Here is a 22,436-nt window from a genome sequence, read left to right as displayed (position 1 = left end):
CCCAAGGTAACTACTATTAATTTGGTATCCTTATATCATCTATCTATCTAATCTATCTATCATCTTTCTATGTATCTATATATCTATGCATCTATCTGTCTAATCTATCATTGTTAGATATCTATATTTACGTACTTATTTATATTGATATATATGTACTTATTTATATTGATATATACCAGCTTTATTGATATCCCAATAATAACTCACATATTGTACAATTCGCCCATTTAAAGTACAATTATTCAATGATTTTTAATATATTCAGGGTTGTGCAACCATTATCACAATTTTAGAACATTTTAATTGCGCTAAAAAGAAACCTTGTACCCATTAGCAGTCACTCCCCATTTTCCCGTGGTTCTCAGCAACTAATAATCTACTTTCTGTCTCTATAGGTTTGCCTGTGTATCTTTAAAACATTTTTTTTGTTACAAGTAGAAGATAGATACAGAAAACCACACAAAACAAATGTATAGTTTAGCAAGTCATTATAAGGTTAATACTCTTAGCATCTACTGTCAAGATTAAGAAATAGAATTTTGCCAGCTGGGCGTGGTGGCTCACTCCTGTAATCCCAGCACTTTGGGAGGCCAAGGCGGGTAGATCACGAGGTCAAGAGACTGAGACCAGCCTGGCCAACATAGCGAAACCCCATCTCTACTAAAAATAGAAAAATTAGCCGGGCGTGGTGGCACATGCCCATAGTCCCAACTACTCGGGAGGTTGAGGCAGAAGAATTGCTTGAACCCAGGAGGCGGAGGTTGCAGTGAGCCGAGATTGTGCCACTGCACTCCAGCCTGAGCGACAGAGCAAGACTCCGTCTCAAAACAGACAGACAAACAAAACAAAAACAAAATAGAATTTTGCCAGCCCTCCACAAAAGCCTCTCAACAGAGCCCATCCCAATCAAACTCTCTCCTTTTCTTCCTCCAAAAGTTATCACTCTTCTGACTTTTATAGTAATTGCTGTCTTGCATTTCTTCATGGTTTTTACCATCCAAGCATTTCAAACATTTATTTGTAGACACCAGGGTTTAATTGTTTAATTCTGCCAGTTAACCATATGCTTTTTTTTTTTTTTTTTTTTTTCCTGAGATGGAGTCTCACTCCTATTGCACAGTCTAGAGTGTAGTGGCGCGATCTCGGCTCACTGCAACCTCCATCTCCTTGGTTCAAGCACTTCTCCTTCCTCAACCCCAAGTAGCTGGGATTACAGGCATGCACCACCACGCCCAGCTAATTTTTGTATTTTTAGTAGAGATGGGGTTTTGCCATATTGGCCAGGCTGGTCTCAAACTCCTGACCTCAGGTGATTCACCCGCCTCAGCCTCCCAAAGTGCTAGGATTACAGATGTGAGCCTCTGCGCCCGGCCTCATGTGTATTTTTTAAGGTCTCTCTTTAATTTATAGGTTTTTCCCTCCATTCCTTTCTTATGTGTCTTATCTGTTGAAGATCTGGGCTATTTGACTTAGAGTTTTCATAGTCAGGATTTTGTTGATTACACACTTATGATGCAGTTCATCATGTTCCTCTGTCCTCTGTATTTTCTACAAATTCGTAGCTGGATCCAGAGACTTGTTGGGTTTCAGATTTCATCCCTTTGGCCTGGCGCAGTGGCTCATGCCTGTAATCCCAGTACTTTGGGAGGCCGAGGTGGGTGGATCACCTGAGGTCCAGAGTTCGAGACTAGCCTGGCCAACAGGATGAAATCTCATCTCTACTAAAAATACACAAAATTAGTCGGGCATGGTGGCAGGTGCCTGTAATCCCAGCTATTTAGGGAACTGAGGTAGGAGAATCACTCAAACCCGGAGGCAAAGGTTGCAGTGAGCCGAGATCATGCCATTGCACTCCAGCCTGGGCGACAAGAGCGAGACTCTGTCTCAAAAAATAAATTAATTAATTAAATTTAAAAAAAAAGTTTTTATTGTGATAAAATATATACAACATAAAATTGGCCATTTTAACCATTTGTAAGTGTACAGTTCAGAGGCATCAAGCACATTCACGTTGTTGTGCAACCATCTCCACCATTCATCTACAGAAGCTTCATATTCCCAAATGAAAATTCATTCATTCACTCATTCATTCATTCACTCCTCAATCTCCCCTCCCTCCAGACCTTGACAACCACTATTCTGCTTCTTGTCTCTATCAATTTGACTACTCTGAGTACCTCATATAAGTGGAATCACACAATATTTGTCTTTTTGTGAATGGTTTATTTCACTTAGTGATATGGTTTATTTCACTTAAAGACAATAGTGTCTTTAAGTTTCATCCATGTTGTAACATGTCTTTATTTTTGTATTTTAAAAATCTCAGCCTCCCGAGTAGCTGGGACTACAGGCACAAGCCACCAAGCCCAGCTAATTTTTTTATTTTTAGTAGAGATGGGGTTTTACTATGTTGGCCAGGGTGGTCTCGAACTCCTGGCCTCAAGCGATCTACCCGCTTCAGCCTCCCAAAGTGCTGAGATTACAGGCATGAGCCACTGCGCCCACTCGGTATTGAAGGTTCTTAAACAATAATGTATATCAGAATAGAAGTACAGATCTACAGGACTAGGTGGATCAAGTTGCAGGTGAAGCAATATATCCATTGATTCATTTATTTGCTATTTTTTATTGTTATTAATTTTGCTTAGGGCACTTTGGGTTAGGTGTTCTGTCTCTGGCAACCTAAAGAATTATAACGAATACAATGGATGACTGTCGTGCACCCCTAGTTGAGGCTTCTGGATCAAGCCTCCCTCCCAGAACACATGCTGGCCACACTGAACTCTACTTTGCATATGAGACTCTGTTTCTCTGGGGCCTAGCCAAACACTCCTCACATCTTCTTGTCATCGTCCCCTCCTATTTCACACCATTTCCAACATGAAGCCTGTAGCCTAAACACGCTTCTGCTCCACGCTCCGGCCATGTGGTTTGGCAGGAGACTGTGGCACACCGACCCTCCTTTCATAAAGGTGGCCCAGCTCTGCTGGGGATGGAGGGAAAGAGGAATGAGCTCTTTCCTTCACATACCAGTAATGTCATTCCTTCCTCCCCCGGGGGGCCCCATGGCTGTCACGAGCAGCATGTCCACGATGTCCAGCCTGGTTGTGTCTTTCTTGTCAAACCAGTAACCATGGTCAATCCACTGCCTCAGGAGCTCGATGGGGGGCTGGGCCCCATACACCTCTTTGGCTGGCATGTTGAGGTCATCTGGGGAAAGAAGCCACAGACACAGTAATTGCAAGTTCATGGCATCCTCTGCTCTCACAGCAGGTAAGAGATGGCAATTCCCCTGTAGGGGAATCTGTTCCCAGGTTTTCATTCCCCATTCCAGTGAGGGCTTAGTCAATGGATGCCCTGACCAGATTGGGAGGGGTTTTCCTGAGTTCTGGCCTCTCCTGCCTCATTGAAATCTGTGTCCACTGTGACTATAAGGATGCATAGACTGACATTAACAAACTGGCTTGGCCGGGTGTGGTGGCTCATGCCTATAATCCCAGCACTGTGGGAGGCCGAGGCAGGCAGATCGCTTGAGGTCAGGAGTTTGAGACCAGCCTGGGCAACATGGCGAAACCCTGTCTCTACAAAAAAAAAAAAAAAAAAAAATTAGCCAGGCGTGGTGGCTCATGCCTGTGGTCCCATACTCAGGAGGCTAAGGCGGGAGGATTGTTTGAGCCTTGGAGGCAAAGGTTGTAGTGAGCCAAGATTGTGCCACTGCACTCCAGCCTGGGCAACAGAGTGAGATCCTGCCTCAAAAAGAAAAAGGAAATGAAAAACAAAAAGAAAACAGGCATTTAATTTTTTTCCCATTTCTCTTAAGCAAAATAGATTGTCTACTAAGTGCTAGACATTTTGTTAATTGCTCCCCATATGATGGCAACAATCAAGCTCCCACAAGCTCACAGCCAATAGAGTATTTAATTTGACCAACAGGTAATAGTTGAACTTCAAGGGGAACAACAGATGATGAGACCCTAGGCTTTGAGCTGGGTTTGTTCGTTTGTTTATTTTGTTTTTGTTTTTGAGACAGAGTCTTGCTCTGTCACCCAGGCTGGAGTGCAGTGGTGCGATCTTGGCTCACTGCAAACTCCGTCTCCCGGGTTCAAGTGATTCTCCTGCCTCAGCCTCCCAAGTAGCTCGGATTACAGGCACACGCCACTACGCCCAGCTAATTTTTGTATTTTTAGTAGAGATGGGGTTTCTCCATGCTGGCCAGGCTGGTCTCAAAATCCTGACCTCAAGTGATCCACCTGCCTCGGCCTCCCAAAATGCTGGGATTACAGGCATGAGCCACCGTGCCCAGCCTGAGTGGGGGATTTTGATGAGAAAACCCAAATGGAAGAATATATTAAGACTTCCCCAAGGGCAGGGACTGCATTTTCCCCAATAGCATATTACTCAGTCCTGGCACATCAGAGGCACTCAATAAAATAGGGGTTCTTTAAGTTTTTCTTCAACAAATACTGTTTGAATACCCAGTTTGTGTAGGGTAACATTTTAGGAGCTTTATATATATTATCTCATCTAATCCAATACTAACTTTATAAGGAAGAGAGTATAACACTATGTTAAAGCTGAGGAACTGAGGGTCAGGGACGTTAAGTCACAACATACCTAGGGCTAAAAAGTAAGCTTTGAAGTTGGGCATGGTGGTTCATGCCCCAAACACTTTGGGAGGCCAAGCGAGGAGGATCACTTGAGGCCAGGAGTTCACCCAGCCTGGGTAACAAAGCGAGACCCCCGTCTCTACAAAGAATAGAAAAATTAGCCAAGATTGATGGCATGTGCCTGTAGTCCTAGCTACGTGGGAGGCTGAGGTAGTAGGATCACTTGGGCCCAGGAGTTGGAGGCTGCAGTGAGCTGGGATTGTGCCTCTGCACTCCAGCCTGGATGACAGAGTGAGATCTTCCCTCTCTCAAAAAAGTAAGATTTGAAACTAGATCTGTTTGGCTGCAACGCTTACCCTGTTTTTGAATATACCATAAAAATAGGGAGGGAGAGCGAGATGGAGAAAAGGAGAAAAAGAAAAGGAATGTAAAATAAAATAGGACCCCTGCCTCAGAGGAGCTGTTAGCTGGCAAGGATATGAACTCAGGCAATATTTCCTCTGAATACACGAGTTTTAAAGGCAGATCATGAAATAATCCAGAAGTGTGGGGCATTACTATTGCTAAATGAGAACTCTATGTGTCAACAGTAAGATAGTGGAAAATATAATGTATTTGGCACTAAAAAGCCTGGGTTTGGGTCACAGCTCTAGAATGTTCTAGATATTTGATCCCAAACAGGAAATTTAACCTTCTGGAGCCTCAATGCACTGACTCGTAAAATGACAATGATGGTTAATAAGCCCACAGGGCTGTGGGGCTCAAGTGACCTAAATGAGGAAATGCTTTGTAAAACAGTTAAAGTCCTGGGAAAATTCACTGTGCTTATTTCGCAAATGTTTATTTAGCAAGTATTAGGTTTCTCCATTTAGTGATAGGACATTTATCTGACATAAAATGGAACAAGGGGTTTATCACAAGGTGTGTGTTGCTTTTGGAAATGCCAGCAGGCAAACAGCACAGTCCCCTTCTGAAATTACTACTCACTATGAGGAAGAAAGGAAGAAAGGAAGGAAAGGAAGAAAGGAAGGTAAGAAAGAAGGAAGGAAGGAAGGAGGGAAGGAGGGAAGAAGGAAAGGAGGGAGGGAAGGAGGAAGAAGAAAAGGAAGAGGAGGGAATGAATACTAAACTACATTAACCAGAAATATTTGATCTCCCAGGAAGAGTAAGGCATTTACAGTGGCACTACAAGCGGAAGCTGTAGTTTGTTGCAGCTTATGGTGGAAGAATCTGGTTGTGTCCAGACCCAGCTCAATGCCTTACCCACAAACACCACTGCTTTCTTCCCTATGGGAGGCCCGAAAAGGCCCTTCCGTCGTCGATCCAGCTTGGACATGATGATATCCTGGGTCTGATTGGCTGAGGTTCTGGCAGAGAAATTGAGGCAGTTGGGCAGGTACATATTCTTGGGAAGGTGGAGAAGGAAGTTGTTGGTGATGGCTGACTTGCCAGTGCCTGTGGGGCCCACAAACAGCATTGGAATCTCATGGTCTAAGTAGGTTTTCAAGAAGAAGGACTGCCGGGCTGTCTCCATTGTGGGGATGATGAGTTCTGAGACCTGTACCACACAGACATGGGAGAGTCTTGGTCCTGGGCCCAGGAAGCTGGGGGTCTTGGCGTTTAAGAGACCTAGGTTTACATTCTAGCTCCATCCCTTACTATCTTTATGACCTTAGGTGAGTCTTTAACCTCTCCACAGGCCTCAGTTTCTTCATCTGTAAAATGGGGATAATAATGGCACCTAATTCACAGAGGTGGCTTGAGGATTAAAGAAGATCATGCATGTAAAGTTAGGCATTACCGTCTGTGTGTTGTAGATGAGAAGACTGAGGTCGAGAGCCTTTCTGCAACTTGCCCAAGTAACACAGTAAGTAAGTGAAAATGCAGAGAGTTGAATCCCAGCTTGTGTGATTCCAAAGTCTACAGTCTTCACTACCGAATGGTCATATTACAAACAGTTATGCTAAGGATAGGTCCATAGCTGCTCTGCTCCTAGAGCATTGCTCTGAACCAGCTTGTCTCCCTTGTCCCAGGCGAGGTCGACTTCCCCTATGCCATCGTCACTGCCTGGCTCAGAGGGTGTAAATGTGATCCTGAATCCCCATGATCTGTGCTTGTTTCTGATTTGTTTTTTACAACACTTACATCCTTGGTTAAAAGACCCACCCCTACTAATCCCATGCCTTTTCCAATATGGGGATTGTATTAATACATACTCTTCCTGGTATTCAGGTCCCAGTTGGACTCTTAAGGCCTGGTCTCAGGCTCCTGGAATCCCTATTTGGACAGGACACCTGACCTTGGTTCGGATTCTCTGAGCTTGAACCCTTTCATTAGCCATTTGGCTACATTTGGTCCCTCTGTGGGTGAAGGGGAAGAGGCAGGAAAATTATATCATACACTGAAGTCTCCTTCCATGTCTAGGCTGAAAGGGACTAGAACTTGGGGCCACTGTGTTGTACAACCACAACACAGTACCATTCACACTATGGATCATGTCAACGGCACCTCCTAAAGCAAAACTGGACCATGATGCAAATGGCATCACCTAGGTCTGTGCAACATGGCGGCCCCATATATACTGGTAGACAAAGGCTCAGCTTCTTTCTGCAAGTAATTTGATCAAAGGAAAAGAAACAGATGAGACAAGGAAATTAAAGTTAAGAAGAAGAGAAGTAACAGGTGCTTAACTATGGGTGTTTTGCCTGTATTACCCCCTACAGTCTTCCCAGTAACCTTCTAAGGCAGGTATGTAATAACACAGATGAAATAATGGAAGCTCAAAGAAACTGGCTAACTTATCCAAAGCCATATAGCCAGCAAGTGATGCTGAATGCAGACCTAGATTCAAGATGCCCATTTTGCTACCAAGACTGGGAAGTTAAAGCAAGTTGGGTTTCATAGATGTTTATTTTCAGGAACTAGGACAATTGTTTGACAAGGGAAAAATCTCCAGAACTGAAGATATTTTCTTCATTTGACTCTTTTACTTGAATTAATTCAGCAAGATTGTAAATCCCTGGAGCTCAAGTGACTAAGCTCTTTTTGGAGAATTAAAGTTTAGGACCTCAGTGCTGGGGGTTGCTTTACAACACTCAGCCCCCAAGGTGTGTCCTGAAGTCAGCACACATTCACCCTGCCTGACACATCCTTACACATACAGCTGTGGTCCTGCTTGGTGTCTGATTTGGCTGTCAATATCTGTACTTTGTCCACCACCTACCACTCCACGCAGGGCCTGAACAATCTCCAGTCACTTCAGAAAGATAAACTATGCCCACTAGATTCTACTAACAGGGACATAAAAGCTCTCTGAAAAGATATTCCACAAGGATTGAAAAGAGCAGGAGTTGTAGGTGAATCATTTTCCAATCAGAAAACTTATTAATTAGAACCTACTTTTCAGAGAATTCTGATCAAGAAAATCTTTCTCTGAGGATTCGAAGAATCCTTTTTCGCTGAGATCACTGAGAAGCACACTGATGACTCTCTGGTATTATTATTACTATTATTATTATTATTTGAGACAGAGTTTCGCTCTTGTCCCCCAGGCTGAAGTGCAATGGCGCAGTCTCGGCTCACTGAAACCTCTGCCTCTGGAGTTCAAGCGATTCTCCTGCCTCAGCCTCCCAAGTAGCTGGGATTATAGGCGTGTGCCACCACGCCCAGCTAATTTTGTATTTTTAGTAGAGATGGGGTTTCACCATGTTGGCCAGGCTGGTCTTGCACTCCTGACTTCAGGTGATACTCCTGCCCCGGCCTCCCAAAGTGCTGGGATTACAGGTGTGAGCCACCACGCCCGGCCAGTACCTGGTATTATTGATAATGACAATAATCAGAATAGCAACAAACACTGATGTAACCCCTAGTGTGTGCCATGTGTTCATGTATAACACCTCCAACCTCTGCAACCATAAATGTTCCCCGCACCGCCATTTTTTGAGTGAGTAAATTGAAGCCGAGAAAGGATGCTGTGTCTCTCTGATTCTAAAGCCCATATTTTTGAAGGTCCAGTGCAGCTCATGTTTAAATATTTTTCTAAAGAAAGCTCTTAAAACTCCTTGCAAAGACTTAATTCTTCCACCTGAGAGAATATTTGGATAATGCTGGAAACCAAAGTTCCATGGCCAATGCTTCTCTTTATACCTTTGCACCAGCTGGAATTTTTTCCTCCTCTTTGGTGATATACTGTGTCCACATTTCCCAATGTCCACCAGCTTGTTTGATGAAATAAAAATCATAGATGCTTCCTGGACCCAAAGAAACAAAACAGATCATTAGCACATGAAGGCTTTACTTGTCTCCCATATTTGAGGATTTTAAGTCCCTCAGTTATCAGCATCTGAAAATGTGTAACTACCAGTACTGGCATAGTTGTGGTGAAACTTATACATTGCTGGAAAGTGTATAAACTGAAACAACACTTTTTAAAGAGTAGTGACTTTATTATTTGTATAAAAATGATAGGTGCTAATTATGCAAATTATTAAATTAGTTTTCATAATGTAAACAGCAAGTATTAAAAGAGAACAAGGCCAGGCACAGTGGCTCACGCCTGTAATCCCAGCACTTTGGGAGGCTGAGGTGGGTGAATCACCTGAAGTCAGGAGTTCAAGACCAGCCTGGCCAACATGGTGAAACCCCATCTCTACTAAAAATACAAAAAAATTTGCTGGGCATGGTGGCATGTGCCTGTAGTCCCAGCTACTTGGGAGGCTGAGGCAGGAGGATCATTCAAACCCAGGAGGCAGAGTTTGCAGTGAGCCGAGATTGTGTCACTGCACTCCAGCCTGGGCTATAGAGCAAGACTCTGTCTCAAAAATAAATAAATATATATATATAAAATTTAAAAACAGAACAGAAAAAGAAGACAATAAATTAGTCAAAATCCCATATCCAGAGATAATTTTTGATGGCAATCCTTCTAGCCCTCTTTCTAGACACACAAACAAACTGAAGATGGAAGGACAGATAGATGAAAGAAAGGATTTTATAAGAAGGGGACTCATTGGACATATACTATTTAAAAATAACTATGTTAAAGTTAATTTTACTTAAATCTAGCAAAAGAAAAGGAGATTGAAGTGTAACTGAAGGACCTGCTGACTTTCAGATACACTTTTTTTCACTACAAGAGACACTGGGTCCTAAAATGTATTTCACAACTTTAAGTCATAAAGGGATTAAAGTCATTATGCTTTAAAAATCATTTAATGTCGGCCAGGCGCGGTGGCTCAAGCCTGTAATCCCAGCACTTTGGGAGGCCGAGGCGGGTGGATCATGAGGTCAGGAGATCGAGACCATCCTGGCTAACATGGTGAAACCCCGTCTCTACTAAAAATACAAAAAACTAGCCGGGCGTGGTGGCGGGCGCCTGTAGTCCCAGCTACTCGGAGGCTGAGGCAGGAGAATGGCGTGAACCTGGGAGGCGGAGCTTGCAGTGAGCCGAGATCGCGCCACTGCACTCCAGCCTGGGTGACACAGCACGAGACTCCGTCTCAAAAAAAAAAAAAAAAAAAAAAAAAAAAATCATTTAATGTCATTTTGTTATTGTATTTTAACTTTTTATTGTGAAAAAAATAAAAAAAGAAAGGAGAATAGTATAATAAACCATCATGTATGTATTATCCAGCCTCAACATGATCATTTTGCCGTTCTTGTCTCATCCATTTCACTACCTCCAACCAGCACCATACTCATTTTCCTTTATTCTCTCTTCCTTCCTTCTTTCTTTCTTTTTTCTCTTTTTTTTTTTTTTTTTTGAGATGGAGTCTCACTCTGTTGCCAGGCTAGAGTGCAGTGACGTGATCTCGGCTCACTGCAACCTCCGCCTCCCGAGTTCAAGCAATTCTCCTGCCTCAAGTTCCCCAGTAGCTGGGATTACAGGTACTCGCCATCACGCCCTGCTAATTTTTGCATTATTAGTAGACACAGGGTTTTGACACATTGGCCAAGCTGGTCTCAAACTCCTGACCTCAGGTGATCCACCTGACTTGGCCTCCCAAAGTGCTAGGATTACAAGTGTGAGCCACCGTACCCAGTCCTCCCCATCTCTTTCTTTCCTTCTCTCTCTCTCTCCCTCCATCCTTCCTTTCTCCTCTTCCCTCATCTCTCTCCCTTCCCCTTCCCTTCTTCCTTCTTCAGAGTGTTTTAAGGCAAATCTTGATATCACACCATTTCAATTGTGAATACACACGATTCAAGTTTAGACCAATTTCATTGATTCCTTTGTGAACTGTGAGGTGATTAACTCTTTCTTCCACCTCCCCTTCTCTGGTTCCTTTTGTTGTCATTGACACTATAACTTTCACTTTGTCAGGGTTCATATTCATTTATATTTTATTCTGCAACCATAATTTCCCCATTCCTTAGTCTTATGTTTGTATTTCAATAAATTCACTGCTCAAACTTTTAAGTAGATGCAATGGTCAGGACTTTTAACACAGACTACTTAAGAATTCTTTGTTTTAATTCATCTCTTAGCTAACTAATTTTCTTCCTCTTTCTTTCTCTCTTGCCTTTCTTTCTCTTTCTTCCTTCTTTCTCTTCTTTCTTTCCTTTTTTTCTTTCTTTTCTTTGTTTCTTCTTTCTTTCTCTTTCTCTCTCTCTCCCTCCCTCTCTCCCTTTCTTTCTCCTTCTGTATTTCCTTCCTTCCTTCCTTCCTTCCTTCCTTCCTTCCTTCCTTCCTTCCTCTCTTTTTCTTTCATTCTTTCTCTCTTTTTCTCTTTTTCTCTTTCTTTTTTGAGACAGGGTCTCACTCGTTGCCCAGGTCAAAGTGTGCAGTGGTGCAATCACAGTTCACTACAGCCTCAACCTCCTGGGCTCAAGCAATCTTCTCACAGCCTCCTGAGTAGGTGGGACCACAGGCACACGCCACCACACCCAGCAAATTATTTTATTTTTTGTAGAGATACGGTCTTGCTATGTTGCCCAGGCTGGTCTCAAACTCCTGAGCTCAAGCAATCTGCCTGCCTTGGCCCCCTAAAGTGCTAGTATTACAGGCATAAGCCACCATGCCCAGCCTAATTTTTTTTTTTTCTTTTTTCCAATAAGGGGCTTATAGGTGCTCAACTCTCTCAGCTTGTATGTGTTTGAGAATGACCGCCTGCTGCTTCTGTATTTTTAACAGTGACTTAGCTGAGAGTAATATGTCATATTTTCTTGCCTTCAAAGGCGTGCAGATATTGCTCTATTCTGTGTGTGTGTGTGTGTGTGTGTGTGTTTTAAATTGCTGTGCAGAAACTGAGGCCCATCAGATATTTACCCTGGAAGTCCAATAACTTAATTATGTTATATTTTCTGGTCAATTATTATGTATCAGTTTTTCTTGGAGCATAGCATACTCTTACAATTGGTAGAAACAATTGTTCATTTTAGGAGAAGTTTCTGCATCTGTATCTTTGTATATATTATTTATACTATTGATTGGAGTTCTTGAGGAACTAGCATTATTTGGTCTCCATATCAATTGTATCGTCTCTAATTGCGTCAATGTTTTTCTCTTTTCTTCTGTTGTAAGTGTAATTATCTCAAACCTTATTTCTAAGCCATATATTTGATGTCTAGCCTTATATACTTTAGTTCTTGCTTGTTCTAATTCACTTATTAGATCATTAATGGCATTATTTTATTCCCAATCTGTTTCTCTGACTCTTCAGTTCCTCTATTTCTCTAATTTAGTAGTTGTATCACTTCATCTACAAACTTTCTACAGCTTTATTGAAATGTAATTTACATATCATATAATCCAACTAGTTCAAGTGTACAGTTCAATTATACTTTTAGCGTACCAAAACCACACGTATATGTAAATATATTAATATTCACAGAGTTGTGAAACCATTACCACAATCAATTTTAGAACTTTTCATTACATTGGATAGAAACCCCACACCTCTTAGCTGTCACCTGCCAAATCCCTCCCCCACCCACTTCGTACCCTGGCAACCACTAATGTACTTTCTGTCTCTATAAATTTACCTATTCTGCCTATATAAAGGGAATCATATAATATGTGTTCTTTTGCAACTGGCTTCTTTCACTTAAAAAAGTATGTGAGTGTGTGCGTGCATGTATTTGAGACCGGGCCTAGCTGTCACCCAGGCTGGAGGGTCTGTGGCACCATCTTGCTCACTGCAACCTCAACTTCCTAGATTCAAGTGATCTTCCCGCCCCAGCCTCTCAAGTAGCTGGGATGACAGGCATGCACCACCACGTCTGGCTAATTTTTGTATTTTTTTGTAGAGACGGGTTTTTGCTGTGTTGCCCAGGCTGGTCTTGAACTTAGCTCAAGTGATCTGCCCACAACTATATTGTTTAACTTCTGAGTTAAATTAAATTGGATTGTGTTTAACTTTGGAGGAATGGTCACAGGCTCTTTTTCAAAGCTACTGCACCATTTTACATTCCCATTATGGTAGATGAGAGTTCTGATTTTCCTGCATCCTCACCAATACTTGTTGTTTTTCATCTTTTTAATTATACCCATCCTAGTTGTTGCAAAGTAGTATCTCATTGTGGTTTTAATTTGCATTTCCCTGATGGCTAATAACATTGAGCATCTTGTCATGGGCTTATTGGCCCTTTGTATATCTTTTTTTTTTTTTTTTTTTTTTTTTTTTGAGACAGGGTCTCACTCTGTCACTCAGGCTGGAGTGCAGTGGTACAATCTTGGCCACTGCAACCCCTGCCTTCTGGGCTCAGGTGATCCTCCTGTCTCTGTCTCCCAAGTAGCTGGGACTACAGGCAGGTACACAACATCATGCTTAGCTAATTTTTGTATTTTTTGTAGAGATGGGGTTTAGTCATGTTGCCCAGGCTGGTCTCAAACTCCAGGGCTCAAGTGATTTTCCCATCTCAACTTCCCAAAAGCATCAGCCCCAACGTGCCTGGCCTGTATGTCTTCTGTAAATAACTGTCTATTCAGATATTTTGCTCATTTTTAATTGGGTTATTTGTCTTTTTATTATTGAATTATGATAACTCTTTATATATTCTAAATTTGAGTCCTTTATAAGATATATAATTTGTAAGAAATTTCACCCATTCTGTGGGATTTTTCATTTGATGTTGTCCTTTGAAGCACGAAAGTTTTTAATTTTAATGATGTTCAGTTTATCTATTTTTTCTTTTGTCACTTGTGCTTTTGTTGTCTTAAGACATCATTGCCTACTCCAAAATCATAAAAATGTGCATCTATGTTTTCTTCTAAGAGTTTTATAGTTTTAGCTTTTACATTTAAGTCTTTGATCTATTTTGAGTTAATTTTTCACTATAGTGTGAGGCAGAACTACAAATTCAGTCTTTTACATGTATAATTCAGTTGTTCCAGTACAATTTGTTGAAAAGATCATTCTTTTCCTATTTAATCATCTTGGCACCATTGTCAAAAATCAAGTCACCATAAATGCAAGAGTTTTCCTTCTGGACTCTCAATTATATTCAATTAATCTATATTTCTGTTCTTTTGCCAGTATAACATACTACTCATTTATGAACTTTAAAAAGTTAAACTTCTATTATTACAAAATTGTTTCAACAGAAATATTTTCTGGCTCTTGGTTCGTGTTTTCTGTTAAACATTCTCTCTCTCTCTCTCTGATATGTGCATGATTGCCTTACCATTCTGCTCTGATATAATTGGGTAAATTCTTCTTGACATTTTTCCCAACATTATCTGGGGACAGTTTATCTTATCTACAGTGTTGGCCACTATTCAAGGAATGGTGTGTGGCTTTCTTTCCTATAGCCTTAATCTACAGGGTTGGGTAAAGGGAAAGGCTCAGTTACCCTTGCTGGAAAGTCTGAGCACTGTACCCTCTCTCTGAAATCTGTCTACATTTCCTGAACCATGGATCCATCTCACTCCTATCCTAGCTAGTGATTTGCCCCACTCCTGTAGGATTCAGCTCATGTCCCCACGCAGCACAGGGTCCTGGAAGATGCAAAACCTGGTGGTTTTTCCCATCCCTACTAAGGTCCTCCAGCATCACACAGGGGCTTCCATGATAGAGAGTTTCTCTTAGACCTTTTGTGCAGCTGCCCAGCCATCATCATAGTCCTCTTTCCTCTCCATTGGTGATTTCCAACAAGAACTCTTAGAATGTTGTCAACTGACCTGCTTTCCTCTCCCTGTCACTCTTAGCAAGATAGCGGGGTGGCAGGTTCTGGGTTGGGAGATACGCCAGACCAGAATCTTGTTTTCTCTCCTTATTCACTACTTCACAATGTTTGTAGAATTAAGTTGTAATTCATTCTTTGGTTATTGCTGAGGACTTTTTAGGATTAAAAAATGTTTGTTGTTGCTGATTTCATTAGGTATTTTAAAAGTGAGCTTCTGTTGTTCTACGTCACTCTGCAGCCTTACCTAGAAGTCAATCTGGTGCAACACTTTTAGAAAGCAATCTGGCACAATGCTTACAGAGCTACAAGAATGTTCTCTAAGTCAGAAATCCCATTTCTGGGAATTTATCATAAGGAAATAATTCACAATGAAAATAATCTGTATACATGAGTATGCAACACCATCTGTGATAGCAAAGAAATAACTTACATATCCTACATTAGGAGACAAGTAAAATTAGCTCTTATAAGATGGATGGAATATTCTTCGGTCATTAAAATGATAGTTGCAAAAGCTAAGTATTAGCATAGAAAATGCTTTTAAGAAACAATGCTAGAAAAAAATAGACTATAGAGTGAAATATATACCATTATGGTAACTCTGTAAAGAGATGAAATCAGGTAGACAAGCAAGGAAACAGATTTTTTGAAAACTGAAATGACCGCAATAAGGTGGTATGAACAAAGAGATACTTATTGATAATTTTTATTTAATAGAATAGAATTGCTTTTACAATAAAAAGGAGACACTAAAAGACTGAATAAGTAAAATATTTTTCCCTCTTCCTTTGCTGATGTTGAGCTAGAGCTAATTTGTGGCTTGATTTGGGAACATTTGGGCTAATGAGAAAAGATTTGGCCAGGCATGGTGGCTTATGCCTATAATTCCAGCACTTTGGGAGGCCGAGGTGGATGAATCACTTGAGTCTGGGAGTTGGAGAACAGGCTGAGTAACATGGCAAAATCCTGTCTTTACAAAAAATACAAAAATTAGTCAGGCATCGTGGCATGTGCCTATAGTCCCGGCTACTTGGGAGGCTGAGGTGGGATCACCCGGGCCTGGGGCACCAAGACTGCAGTGAGCCATGATGAGCCATGACCACGCCACTGCACTCCAGCCTGGACAACAGAATGAGGCTCTGTCTCAAAAGAAAAGAAAAGAAAAAAAAGAAAAAAAAAGAAAAGAAAAGACAGGAGAGGTGAGGAGAGGAGAGGAGAGAAGAGAAGAGAAGAGGAAGAGAAGAGAAGGGGAAGAGAAGAGAGAGAAGAGACGGGGAAGAGAAGAGAGAGAAAAGGAGAAGAGGAGAAGAGAAGAGGAAGAGAAGAGAGAGAAGAGACGGGGAAGAGAAGAGAGAGAAAAGAAGAGAAGAGAAGAGGAAGAGAAGAGAGAGAAGAGAAGAGAAAGAAGAGAAGAGAAGAAGAGAAGTGAAGAGAAGAGAAAGAAGAGAAGAGGAGAAGTGAAGAGAAGAGAAAAGATTTCACTAGTAAAAGTAGATTTACCAGCTTTGCCACCTTGGTTAAGTTTACCATTTGCACATCTGTAAAATGGGCCTGATTTTATGTCAAGCTCGGAAAAGCACTAGGGAGAGTGAGTGAGATATGCGTGTCAAACATCTAGCATAGCTCTGGGCACACAGAAGGCACTTGGTAATATTTAGCTCTAGCTCGCCTTGGTTTTCCTCAGAGTAATGGCTCCTGTTCTCTTTGTGTTGTGATTATAACTTAAACTCTGATTTGGGTGCAAGAGTAGAAAGAGGAGAATAGCAGAAATTCAGGAATGGATTGGTAATGAATTGGTAAATGACTTCTATCCCCTCTACCCCAGCTCTGCTTTCCTCTCCTGCACTTGGAAAAATAAGGCAAACTTTTCAACTGGGCAGTGAGTGACTTTTCAAAGGTCACACAATGAGTGAGTGAATAAAGAGAAATTCAGCACTTTCTGGACAAACGGTTCCCTGGGTTGACAAACAAAGATCCATGTCAGACAATATGAGCCCAACATTGACAGAACCCCACAAGGGTCTGCTTGCTTTCCTTAGTGTATGCTTCCCAGTGTAGTTCCTCCAGCACTTATTTGAGAGATCCATTTATGCCATGCCTTGTGTATCATGAAAATCCTAGAAAACAATATTCCCATGAAGTCAGAGAAGGCCTTCCTGGAGCACTCAGCATTCGAATTTTAATCGTGGGCCCTCATGCATAGGCTAGAAAGGCATTTTAAGCTTTTGAATATGGTTATAAGAAAGGACAGGGTCTTGCTATGTTGCCCAGGCTAGTCTCAAACTCCCAGGCTCAAGCAATCCTTCCAACTCAGCCTCCTGTGTAGTTGGGATTACAGGCATGAACCACCCTCCTTGGCAAAAACCTGTTTTTTTGTTTTGTTTTGTTTTGTTTTAAATAAGCTGCTGCAAAAGAAGATATACACAAAGGAAGTCAGTTTGCAGGACATGATGAAAATTATGGTTTGTTTTATGCTGCATCTGCTGGGTAGGGCATAGAGGTAGGAGATGAGGCCATGGTTGTGGACAGGAGATATTATAAGGGAAAATTATCTAGAAACTGAGTGGGAGCTGTGCACATCACATCATTGGCTCTCTAGCTGCAGAAGGAAAGGAAAGAGGTCATCACAAAATGATCTGAAAGTGAGGTCAAGGGCAATTCATCTACCATCTCTGCAGACACAGCATAAACAGATTGATCTTGAAGGATAAGGAAGGCAGAAAACAACATGTGGAGCCTGTGAAAAAAAATTGTAAAAAAAAAAAAATGCAAAGGAACGTCATATGGAGATTAACCTGAAGAATTTATCTCTGAACTCTTTTTTTTTTTTTTTTTTTGGGGGGGGGACAGGATCTCACCGTATCAGCCAGGCTGGAGTGCAGTGGTCATGCATGGCTGTAGGTGCATCACAGCTCACTGCAGCCTCAAACTCCTGGGCTCAAGTGATCCTCCTGCCTTAGCCTCCCAAGTAGCTGAGAATAAGGTATGTGTGCCATCATACCTGGCTAATTTGTTTTGTATTTTTTGTAGAGACAGGGTTTTACAATGTTGCCCAGGATGGTCTCAAACTCCTGGGCTCAAGCAATCCACCTGCCTCAGCTTCCCAAAGTACTGGGATTACAGGGGTGAGCCACTGTGCCAGGCTGAAACTTGTTTTTTGCAGCACTTGAAGCTAAATTTCAAGAAAACTCTTTGGTATCTTCCATAAGGTGCAGAAAGACCTAACTTTAAGTGAAGCAGGAACCGAAAGCAACAAAGGAGAAACAAGCTAGGATGAAAAGGCAAGATGAGATAAAAAGTGAGATGGACGCCCTAAGAGATGATGATGATAACAGCAACAAAATTGCTCACGTTTATTTAACATTTCCTATATATCGTGCTTTATTCAAAGTATTTTTACATGTATTAACTCATTTAATCCTTACTATTATTATTGCTCCCATTTTATAATTGAGGGAACTAAGGAGGATAAATAAGTTGCTCAAAGTCACCCCAGCAGTAAGTGTTGGAGTCAGGGTCTGAACTCTGACAGTTTCACTCCATGGCCTGTACTTTCCCACCCTTGCAATAACAAAGCCTGGCACAGGAACAAAAGATACAAAGGCAGAATTAAAATCATTCAAGGCTGTACAAAGAATAATTGAAGTTGTGGGTGGCTGATATCAAAATGAAAAGTACACCTCAAAAGACCAAAACCCCAAGACAAGAAAAAAGGAGATGATGGTTATGGGAGCCAGAGAATAAAATTTTTCCTTGCTGACAGAAAGGATGCATCACATTCCAGGCAAAATAAACAAAAGGGGACACAGTCTGTTAAAAACAAAACAGAAACAAAACCTACCAAAACATTAAATAAAGAACATATGAAAAACAAACTACCACTTTATATATAATTCAACCTCACTTCTAATTTAAAAAAGAAGAAATTTAAATTAGATACTATTTTCACTTTTCAAATGTAAACAGAATGCCAAAATACATGAGGCAAAACTGATAGAACTTCAAGGAGAAATAGACAAATCCAATATCATAGCTGGATACTTCAACAACCCCTGTCAATTAGTAATTGGCAGATAACAGTTAGAAAATAAGTAGGAATATAGTGAAACCGAAGAGCACCCTCACCAATTAACAGGGTCGAATTGACATTTATTACTGTATCCAACAACACAAGACTACATATTTTCTTAAGCTCACATGAAACATTCACCAAGATAGAACACATCCTGGGCAATAAAACATTTTTTAATTTTTTTAAGGCAGGGTTTCACTCTCTTACTCTGTCACCCAGGCTGGAGTGCAGTGGGATGATTATAGCTCACTGCAGCCTCCAACTCCTAGGCTGACGCAATCATCCCGCCTCAGCCTCCTGAGTAGCTGGGACGACAGGTGTTCGCTACCACACCCAGCTAATTTTCGTTGTTTGTTCTTGTAAAGACAGGACTTTGACATGTTGCCCAGGCTGGTCTCAAACTCCTGTGCTAAAGTGATCCTCCATCTTGGCCTCCTAAAGTGCTGGGATTACAGGTATGAGCCACCGTGTAAAAAGAAAGACCTAAAATCAATAATCTAAGCATTCATTTTAGGAAACTAGAGGGAGTAAATTAAATAAAAGGAAGCAGAACAGAAGAAATAAAAATAATTGCAGAAATCATGAAACTGACAATAGGAAATTAATAGATAAAATTAACAAAAGCTGCATCTTTGAAGGATTAATAAAATTGACAGGCTGGGCACAGTGGGTCACGCCTGTAATCCCAGAACTTTAGGAAGCTGAGACGGGTAGATCACTTGAGTCCAGGAGTTTGAGACCAGCCTGGGCAGATCCCATCTGTTAAAAAAGAAAAAAAATTGACAAACCTTTAGACAGGTTAACCAAGAAAAAAAGAGAAGACAGCACTAATATCAAGAATGAGGCTGGGCACGGTGGCTCACGCCTATAATCCCAGCACTTTGGAAGGCCAAGGTGGGTGGATCACCTGAGGTCGGAAGTTTGAGACTAGCCTGACCAACATGGAGAAACCCCATCTCTACTAAAAATACAAAATTAGCCAGGCGTGGTAGCACATGACTTTAATACCAGCTACTTGGGAGGCTGAGGCAGGAGAATCACTTGAACCTGGAAGGATGAGGTTACAGTGAGCCAAGATCGTGCCATTGCACTCCAGCCTGGGCAACAAGAGCAAAACTCCATCTCAAAAAAAAAAAAAAAAAAAGAAAGAGAAAGAAAGGCCATCAGTACTGATTCTATGGACATTAAGAAGATAATAAAGGAATATTATGAACAACTTTACAGCAACAAATTTGATAAATAAAATAAACTAATTCCTTGAAAGACATGATTTACCTGATTCACATAAGGAGAAATAGATAATTTGAATAGGCTTTTATACATTAAAGAAATTTAATCAACAATTAACAACCTTCCAAGAGAGAAAGTGCCAGGCCAAGATGGGTTCACTGGTGAATTCTATCAAACATTTAATGAAGAAATGATACAAATTCTCTACAATCTCTTACAGAAAATAGAAGCAGAGGACACACTTTATAATTCATGCTATGAGGCCAGCATTACGCTAATACCAAAGCCAGGTAAAGACATTATAAGACAGGAAGTTACAGACAAGTATCTGTCATCAACATAGATGCAAAAATCTTCAACAAAATATTAGCAAATCAAATCCAACAACATATGAAAAGTATTACACACCATAATCAAGTGGTATTTATTCCACTTGATTATTCCAGGTATATAAGGCTGGCTCAACATTTGAAAATCAAGTAATGTAATTCATTGCATTAACAGGCTAAAGAAGAAAAATCATATCATCACATTAATAGATTCAGAAAAAGCATTTGACAAAATCCAACATCAACTCATGACAAAGACTCTCAGTAAACTAGGAACAGAGAGAACTCCTCAACTTGATAAAGAATATCAACAAAAAACCTTCAGCCAAACATCACACTTAATGGCCAAGAACTAGAAGATTTCCTCCTAAGACTGGGAACAAGATAAGGAAGCCCTTTTTCATTAATTCTGTTCAGTATCATACTGGAAGTCCTAGCTAATGGAATAAGACAAGAAAAGGAAATAAAATATTGGGAGAGAAGAAATAAAACTGTCTGTCAATGGCATAATTATGTAAAAAAAAATCCCAAAGAATCCACAAAAAAACTTGGAACTTATAAGTGATTGTAGCAAGATGGCTGGATATGAGATAAATATACAAAAGTCAATTGCTTTTCTATATACAGGCAATGAACAAGTGGAATTTGAAATGAAAACATAATACCATTTACATTAACTCCAAAAAAGAAGGAACTACTTAGGTATAAATTTAACAAAAAATATACAAGATCTATATGAGGAAAACTATAAAACTCTAGCCAAAGAAATAAAAAAGTCTAAATAAATAGATAATCCATGTTTATTAATAGAAAGACCCCAAATTATTAAGAAATCTGTTCTTCTTGACTTGGTCTAGGTAAACACAGGCTTAACATTATCCAGCAATAGCATGTCTATGTGTTTACTAAATGAATTAATGGAAAAGTTATGTTCACAAAAGGTCTTTACATAAATGTTTATAACTGCTTTATTTATAAGTACCAAAAATTGTAATAAACCAAAATGTCCTTTAATGGGTGGATGGATAAACATACGTACAATGAAATATTATTAAGTGATAAAGAAGCAATCTAACAAAGAACAAAAATCCATGTAGGAACCTCAACTGCATATTGCTAAGTGAAATAAGGCAGTCTAAAAATTTCACATACTGTATGATTCCAAGAATATCATGTCTTGGAAAAGTCAAAACTATAGAGACAGTAAAAAGATCAGTGGTTGCCTGGGGATCAGGGAAGGAAGGGAGGATGAAGAGGTGGAGCACAGGATTTTTTGGGTTGTGTGAAGCTATCCTGCATGGTTCTGTAATGGTGAATATGTGACATTTACATCTTTGTCAAAACCCATAGGACATACAACACAAGAATGAACCTTAATGTAGACTATGAACTTTGTTCATAATAATTTAGCAATATTGGTTCATCAATTGTAACTATAATACCACAGTACTGCAAGATGTTAATGAGAGAACTGTGTTTGCGTGGGTGAGGAGAAGTGGCATATGGAAACTCTGTATTTTCTGCAACACTTTTCTATAAATTTAAAACTAAAGTCTATTAAAACTTTTTTAAAGGAGAAGAAAGTTAAAATGCAATATGATTTTCATATTTCAAATTGCTTGACTTTCTGTTTTGTTTTGTTTTGTTTTTTGAGATGGAGTCTTGCTCTGTCGCCCAGGCTGGATTGCAGTGGTGTGCTATCTCAGCTCACTGCAACCTCTGCCTCCCAGGTTCAAGCAAATCTCCTGCCTCAGCCTCCCAAGTAGCTGGGACTACAGGTGCCCACGATCAAGTCCAGCTAATTTTTGTATTTTTAGTAGAGACGGTGTTTCACCATGTTGGCCAGGCTGGTCTTAAAATCCTGGCCTCAAGTGATCCGCCTGCCTCAGCCTCCCAGAAGTGCTGAGATTACAGATGTGAGCCACTGTGCCTGGCCGAGATATGATTTTCATATTTCAAATTGCTTGAGATTTTGAAAAGATAATACTCAGTAAGGCATAAGGGAAGTTTAGCAACCAAAAGCTTTAAAATGTTACCGACCTCTTGACTCAGCAATTTTATTTTAGGAAATCA

The 22,436-nt window shown here is 40.6% G+C and overlaps 1 protein-coding gene across 3 annotated transcripts in view; it reads right to left on the bottom strand.

Moving 5' to 3' along the window:
- Positions 1-22,436, bottom strand: part of DNAH3 (dynein axonemal heavy chain 3) — a 208,189-nt gene that overhangs the window by 55,694 nt on the left and 130,059 nt on the right. For all 3 annotated transcript variants that reach the window (XM_021931814.2, XM_021931815.2, XM_021931813.2), the window contains 3 exons: positions 8,757-8,860; positions 5,874-6,168; positions 3,034-3,213 (listed from right to left, as the gene is read on the bottom strand). In XM_021931814.2, the coding sequence (XP_021787506.2) occupies positions 3,034-3,213; positions 5,874-6,168; positions 8,757-8,860 (579 nt within the window). The remainder of the gene's footprint in view (positions 1-3,033; positions 3,214-5,873; positions 6,169-8,756; positions 8,861-22,436) is intronic.

The sequence above is a fragment of the Papio anubis genome, chromosome 18 (genome assembly GCF_008728515.1).
Source record: "Papio anubis isolate 15944 chromosome 18, Panubis1.0, whole genome shotgun sequence".
Lineage (NCBI taxonomy): Eukaryota > Metazoa > Chordata > Mammalia > Primates > Cercopithecidae > Papio > Papio anubis.
The sequence above is the reverse complement of the archived record's forward strand: the minus strand, read 5'-3'. Positions and strand labels throughout refer to the sequence as shown.